Source organism: Mus caroli, chromosome 6 (genome assembly GCF_900094665.2).
Source record: "Mus caroli chromosome 6, CAROLI_EIJ_v1.1, whole genome shotgun sequence".
Taxonomy (NCBI): domain Eukaryota; kingdom Metazoa; phylum Chordata; class Mammalia; order Rodentia; family Muridae; genus Mus; species Mus caroli.
In genome coordinates this window covers 93,099,754-93,107,251 of record NC_034575.1, presented here as the reverse complement: position 1 = coordinate 93,107,251, position 7,498 = coordinate 93,099,754, and the positions used below count along the sequence as shown (strand labels likewise).

At 39.9% G+C, this 7,498-nt stretch overlaps 1 protein-coding gene and 1 non-coding gene across 2 annotated transcripts in view; both read left to right on the top strand.

Annotated features, from left to right (window-relative positions):
• The window catches only part of Tmf1 (TATA element modulatory factor 1), a 21,411-nt gene extending 14,212 nt beyond the window's left edge, over window positions 1-7,199 (top strand). Inside the window, 7 exon segments of the mRNA XM_029478797.1 lie at window positions 7-37; window positions 1,998-2,190; window positions 3,194-3,263; window positions 3,461-3,553; window positions 5,329-5,430; window positions 5,691-5,843; window positions 6,921-7,199. Of these exon segments, the coding sequence (XP_029334657.1) occupies window positions 7-37; window positions 1,998-2,190; window positions 3,194-3,263; window positions 3,461-3,553; window positions 5,329-5,430; window positions 5,691-5,843; window positions 6,921-7,184 (906 nt within the window). The 3' untranslated portion in view covers window positions 7,185-7,199.
• Window positions 601-731, top strand: LOC115031370. The gene has a single exon (XR_003837011.1). It is a non-coding gene; the product is annotated as a small nucleolar RNA SNORA36 family (small nucleolar RNA).
• Window positions 7,200-7,498: the final 299 nt, after the last annotated feature.

The following is a 7,498-nucleotide window of genomic DNA, read 5'->3' as shown; positions in this document are numbered from 1 at the left end:
TGGGAGACCCTGGAGAAGAGTCTTTCTGATAGGCTTGGTAACGTCTTTAGTAGTTTACATTTGATGCAGGAGACTTTCTGTCTTGTCTGTAGAGGTAGAATAGTGNTCTGACACTGAAATTCACCCAGTCCCAGGNAGACATTGTATCTAACGTATAGATATGTCTTTCCTGCTTTTTTATGGACACCTCAGTTGGAACTCTTAAAGCATTTTTTCTTACACAGTGTGTCATGTACTTTACTGCCTGCCATTTCATTTGTTGTATTTGTGTGGGGTGATGTGTTTGTGTGTACAAGTATGTGTGAAAATTCATATGCCCATATGTATGTGCATATGTGTGGAGGCCAGAGGTTGATATCTGGTATCTTCCTCAATTACTACTCTACCTTATTTTTTAGACAGGGTCTCATTGAGCCTGGAGCTAACTGATTTGGGTAGATTGGCGGGCTAGCAAGCCACCCGCATCTCCTGTCTGTGCCTGCCTCGCTGTGGGATTACAGGCATATACTACTGTATGTGCCTTTTACCTGAGTGCTGGGACGCCCAACTCAGATCCTGTTTTCTCAGTGTTATTTTCTGAAATGCACAGAGAAATTTTCACTCCAAAGTGTTGAGTTCAGTTCAGGGCAGCTTCCCTGTTCTGTTAATTAAACTTTGGGACATTGAAATTGGCTGAGGGAAATGACTGAATAGAGAGTATTACTCTATTCATATACTTCGAGCCTACACAAACAAATAAAATAAAATTTTAAAAAGTTATAAACATTTCAATANTGTAGTCNTTTGACTGTTGAGTGTTAGTCTNGAATGTCTGTTCTATAGTTTATTTCCCCATTTACTTGGGGAAGGATGGCTGGTCTGGTTCCAGATTTAGGTAAAGGTGCTGTAAATGTCTGTTCAGGAGTGCAGTTGCTGGACGATATGGACATTCGTGTTTAGTTTTCAGAAAAATTGCTGAACTGTTTTCATAGTGCTTATAGCTGTGGGAATAATCCAGTTTGTTTAAAACCTTGGTAGCATTTTCGGTTCTCTGTTTTTGTTGTGTTTTATTTTGTTTCAATTTATCATTCATAACTTCTTATATCTCATCATCTTAATTTTCTTTTCCCTAATGAGAGCTGATGCTGAGCATTGGTTCATGTGCTTGTTTTCCACTGGTCCATTCTGTAGGGTGAACTGCCTCTTCACAGCTTTGTCCACTCTGTAGGGTAAACTGCCTATTGACAGCTTTGTCCACTCTGTAGGGTAAACTGCCTGGTGACAGCTTTGTCCACGCTGTAGGGTAAACTGCCTGTTCATAGCTTTTGCTCATTTTTTAACTAAACTGTCTACAGTTTCACTTCGGAGAGTTCTGTCTGTACTTTAAGCACTAAATCTATACATGTCTCTTGCATTTATTTTTTTCCAGTTTGTACCTGTCTTTTTTATATTACAAACAGCTAAATAAATAAGACAAGACCTCATATAGTCAAACTGACCTCAAACTGATCTCAAACCCTCTAGGTAGCCAAGGATGACCGTGAACTCCTAATCCTCCTGCTTCTTTTGCCNAGTCATGGGATTATAGATGTATACCACCAACCCTGGTTTATGCAGTGCTGGGGATGAAACCATGGCTTCATGCCTGCTATACAAGTAAACAACTAATGAAGCTCTGTCTTTAGCCCGCTGTCCTTTCCTCCTCTGCACCTGCTGCAGGAGAGGGACTCTATTTTATGGCTCTATCTTTCTTTCATTCTATTTGTTCTTTTACTAGTCTACTTTGTCCATGGATATTTGGTTGCTCCAGTGCTTTTTATTGATTCACTACCCTGCTACTGAGTAACANTATTTTCAAGTCCATATGCTGAGGANAGAATGCTAACTTGTGCATTGAGCAATGCTGGCTTCTTGTCTAAGTCTGGAAANGCGAGTAACTAGAAATTTGAGGTCAGAACCAACCTGGTGTCTGATCTTTCCCTGGTGTATGTATATGATTTTTCTTCCTCTATAATCAGGTGAATCACAGACCTTGTTGGCGGCAGCAGTTGAAAGAGAACGTGCAGCTACAGAAGAACTCCTGGCCAACAAAATCCAGATGTCTTCAGTGGAGTCACAGAATACGTTATTACGACAGGAAAACAGTAGACTTCAGGCCCAGCTAGAGTCAGAGAAAAATAAACTAAGAAAACTAGAGGATGAAAATAGTCGGTGAGTATGAGTATATTTATGTGATTCTCTGTGGTTCTTGACATTCTAAAGCACTTTTGGAAAGTATTTTGTTGGGTCTTCGTTTCGTTGCATGGAGAACTGAACACCTTGAGTATTTAAAGTTAGGGTCATTTCTGATGTGTGCCAAGCTAGGGAAGGATCCACTGCAGGTCTTGTAAGGCTGCATGTGATGTTCTCCATATGTTGTGTTTTTCCAGGTAAAGTATTTGTCCTATCAGTGTTTTTTTTGTTGTTGTTGTTTTTGTTTTTGTTTTTGTTTTTGTTTTTGTTTTTTTAAAGAGACTAATGCTACCAACAGAAGCAAAGGGTTGGGGAGGGAAGGAAGGGAGGAGAGAATGGTGGCTATGCAGTCTTCCAGTGTTTTGTTTTTTTAAGATTTATTTACTTATTATATGTAAGTTCACTGTAGCTGTCCTACTAGCTATACTCCAGAAGAGGGCATCAGATTTTGTTACAGATGGTTGTGAGCCACCATGTGGTTGCTGGGATTTGAACTCGGGACCTTCAGAAGAGCAGTTGGTGCTCTAAACCACTGAGCCATCACGCCAGCCCATCCCAGTGTTTTCTAAGTAAGAATTTGGATTCTCCTAAAACCATGGCCTGTAAAATCATCTCTCTGAAATTACATAAAGTCAATGGATATGCTTTTACCCTTGACCCCTGCTTTTTCTTTTCTCTCTGTTTGTTTGTTTGTTTCTCCCCCTCCCCCTCTCTTTTTTGCCAAATTTGAGCTTGGAATGGTAGTATTTAAATTACAGTGTAAATGTCTCATTTTAAATCTCCAAGCACTGGTTTAAAAAATGGGGGTGGAGTAGAACTTTTGANTCTCAGTGATCTGGANCAGTCAGCTGGAAAGNCTTCAGTGCTGAGCTGGTGACAAAATGACTATTGACTNTGCATCTGGGGTTTGACAAGTGGAGAGGTTTTAATAGTCTTTCCTGTCGCCTTTTTTGTTTTGTTCAATTCCCTCTGATTTTACTAGGTACCAAGTTGAATTAGAAAACCTAAAAGATGAATATGTAAGAACGCTTGAAGAGTCAAGGAAAGAAAAGGTATTTGTTAGTNTTCGCTCCCTCAGGCCTGTGTTAGAGATGGATGGGGAGGGCAGCCGCAAACTGCTTCGGAGCTAAGCTGGGTGAGCCGGAACCTTGTCCTCAGGGCTGAAGGGGCNGCTTGTACTTGACACTCTGAGTTTCCTGCGGGGGTGGGGCTAGGATCTCAAATGATCTTACTGTACTCTCTCTTTTAGACACTTTTGAGCAGTCAGTTAGAAATGGAAAGAATGAAAGTTGAACAAGAAAGGAAGAAAACCATTTTCACTCAAGAAGCACTAAAAGAAAAGGTACTGAATTGTGTTGGTTTGTGCTAATAGGTATAGCTAAGCTGTTGTGGGTGACTGTGGCTTGGTTGTCCTGATGTCCTGAGTTTTTCTCCTTCTAAAATTACTGAACTGAGTGTGGTAGCATGGCCAGTGCTCCATGAGAACAGGTTTGAAGTCACTGGAATGCATTCAAATGGTCTGTGATTGGTTATATAGAAACTTTTACACTTTTAAAAATGCCTCTGCGCCTCTCTCTCTGCCTGCCTGCTTCTCTGCTTGCCTGCCTCTCTGCCTCTCTGCCTCTCTCTCTGCCTCTGCCTCTGCCTAAGTGCTGGGATTAAAGGCATGTACCATCACTGCCTGGCTGTGATGTCTTACTGAAACTAATATAGCAAATGGCCCAAAGGTAACTTCAGAATGAATTGGCTTGTTGTATCTTTCTGATTAGTAAATGTAGTGAGGGGTTTTGTTGTTGTTGTTGATTTTTTTGCATGTGTATCAGTATGGTGTGTGAAAATATGTGTTTGTGTGTTTGCATATGTGCAGGTATGTGTGTCCACATGCTCGTGGAGGCCAAAAGTTGATATTGGTTATCTTCACTTATTCACTACTTTGCTTTATTGAGGCAAGTCTCTTGCGGAGCCTAGAACGAGTCTAATGAGCTAGCTTGTCTCAGGGAGCCTGTCTCTGTCTCCTGGGTACTGGGATTACAGGGACCCACCACATTTGCCTAGCTTTTCTATGGGTTCTTGCATCTGAACTCTGGTCTCCATGCTTTATGCACTAAGCCACCTCCTTAGCTCCTAAAGGTAATTTTTACAAAACATGTTTCCTTGTTTTCTTTGTAGCCCTGGCTGTCCTAGAACTCACTCTGTAGACCAGGCTGGCCTCAAACTCAGAGAGATCCGCCTGCCTCTGCCTCTCTCTCTGCCTCTCCCTCTGCCTNTCCCTTTGCCCCTTTGCCCCTCTGCCCCTCTGCCTCTGCCTATGAAGTGCTGGGATTAAAGGCATGTACCACCACTGCCTGGCTGTTTTTTGGTTTTACATTAAAATAAAAGGAATAAGTCAGAAATTTTAGCAACTTTAAGAGTAATTGATAATATGTTATATAACAAGATTTAGTTAGCTTCTGTAGGCTTTTCAACCGAAGCACTCTGATTCCATTTAAAAAATAATAAACCTGGCTAATTGTGCTATAATATAAATGGGGCAAGGCAAGCTTTAAATTTAAAAAAAAANTTTTTTTGCCTTTTTAAGATTTATTTATTTTATGTATATGAGTGTTCTGTTTTTTATGTATATCAGAAGAGAGACTCCATTACAGATGTTGTGAGCCACGATGTGGTTACTGGGAATTGAACTCAGGACCTCTGGAAGAACAGTCAGTGCTCTTAACTGCTGAGCAGCCCCCAGGCTTTAAATTTTAATTTAAAATGTTTTTATTATGTGTATTTGTGTGTGTGTGTATACATGCATCCCGTGTAGGTCAGAAGACAACATGCTAGAGGCTAGAATTGCTTCTTTCTTCTTTACCATGTGGGTCATAGGATTGATTGAACTTAGGTGAGGTTTGACAGCCAGCATCCTTACCTGCTGACCATCTTGCCAGCTCAGTTCCTATTTTTTTTNNAAATTTATTTTATGTGTGTGAGTACACTGTCACTGTTTCAGAAACACCAGAAGGAGGGTATCAGATTCCATTACAGATGGTTGTGAGCCTTTGTTTTCATTCTAGAAAATTTTCTTGCTTGCTTTATTTTTGTTTCTCAGTCTTACAGAGTTTTTTCTCCCCTAAGGACCACAAGCCGTTTTCTGTTTGTAGCACTCCCACCATGTCACGCTCCAGCTCTATAAGTGGAGTCGATGCTGCAGGGCTGCAAGCATCCTTCCTGTCTCAGGTAATGGCTTACGTGTGGTTCTTACATGTGTTTAGTTCTTACCTTGAGTAATGCTAAAGGGAACATGCAGTTGCCAGATCGGCTGATACCGTGACCTTGTTGGGGAATGTAGTGCTAATTGAAGTGATGAAATACATATGATTTTCTCCTTTTGAGAAAACTCATAAGACATTTCAAAGCAAGAATGAACGGGATCTTTGTTTGAACTTGATAATAGAACATAATGTGTGTTAATTGTCTGTGTGCTCTTTAATGAATAGGATGAGTCTCATGACCATTCATTTGGGCCAATGTCTACATCAGCCAGTGGAAGCAATCTTTATGAAGCTGTAAGGATGGGAGCTGGATCGAGCATTATTGAAAATCTGCAGTCTCAGCTAAAGCTGAGGGAAGGAGAAATTAGTCATTTACAGGTATTGAAAAAAATTAAGTATGCTATGGGGCAGGGAATGGAATATGGAGTGTAAAAAATTAATTACAAATAAAATTAAATTTAAAAAAAATCTCCAAAAGAATAAAAATAAAGTACTAAAAACAAAAATTAAGTATGCCATAGAAACCCATGAAATAATGGGTCCCAATAAGTAGTAGCCTTCATTTCATCTGAACTTTGTGCCCATTGGAAAATAACATGAATTGGTGACATGTATCCCACTTACTAATAATAAAAGCTAGAGTCAGATGACTGATTCTCCTAACTGGCTGACTGCCAGAATGAGGTAGATTTATCTGCTCTGTCCTAGGACATGTTGGGAGCCTGAGCCCTGGCCTTCCCCAGAGAGGACTTAGTGTATCTAAGAGCAGGAGGGGCCCTTTCTTCCCAGCATCTCTTCTCAACAAGAAAAAAGGAAGCACTGAAGTCGTGCTTGCGTCATTCTTCTCGTATATGCCACGGAAGAGTTTCTCTAACTTGTGCACTGCAAGGACTGACTAAGATGAGAGAGACCTGCACACAGAAGAAACAGCACAGAGAGGCGGGCAGGCGGGAGCTGTATCGCTTATGGAGTGGGGATTAGTAAAGCTGCTTTTAGTTTACGACGATAAACTTTATACACTGAAAATGAACAGCTCTTCCATTCTCATTGGAATAATTTTAATATGGATTGATGTAAATTGCTCGGCTTGCTGTGCTTGGGAGTGCTGCTTAGATTCTCAGCGAGTAGTGAAAGCTTTTAGTGATAAACCCACGGTTGGGAGGGACNACACTCCTATGACTTTTCTAGTAACTTAGAGTAATGGAAATGTGTATTGTTAAGAGAAAAATNTGGCTGCATTTTTGCAAGAAGTCATTGAATTTTCTTCTTGCTTGCTTAGTGAACCCTCTAATTAATAAACTCCTAAAGAAAGTTGGGGCCCCTTTTCCCACTGCTTCAGGATTGTATATTGACATATGTTTGTCTTCAAGAAAGATACACTGAGTATTCTTATATTAATAAGAGCATTAAACAAGGTATGTTTTTATTGAAACCATTTTTGATTATGTTTTTCAGCTAGAAATTAGTAACCTAGAAAAAACTCGATCCATAATGTCCGAAGAGCTAGTTAAATTAACAAATCAGAATGATGAACTTGAGGAGAAAGTGAAAGAGATACCCAAGCTTCGAGTTCAGCTGCGAGTAAGTATTCTTCACTTAGGGATGAGTCTAAGATATTTTAATCCAGTAATTATTCCTTTCCCTGGTTTTAGTTTACATAAAATGTGTATGGATGACTTGGTAATTTTGTTGGAAATGAATGAGTCAATAGTTGAGTAAAGAATGTTAGAGATGAATCCATTGCCTGTGTTACTGTCTATCTAAACTGTTTAGATAAAAATGTTCAGTTCTAATCGAAGAAAAGAACAAGNTTTATGTCTGCCTTCTTAATATCTGACTCGATGTTTGTTTCATCACATCACTATGACATAACTNAATGTTAGGGCAGACTTGTCCTGTGGGGTATTGCCAAGCAGTACTTAAACCAAGTTAATCACGAAGGCAAAAATCTCATTAAGGATACTTGAATTAATGGGAAGGAGACCGACTAAATCTTAGTTGGAGAGAATTGTACATTTAGTGGAGAAATAGGG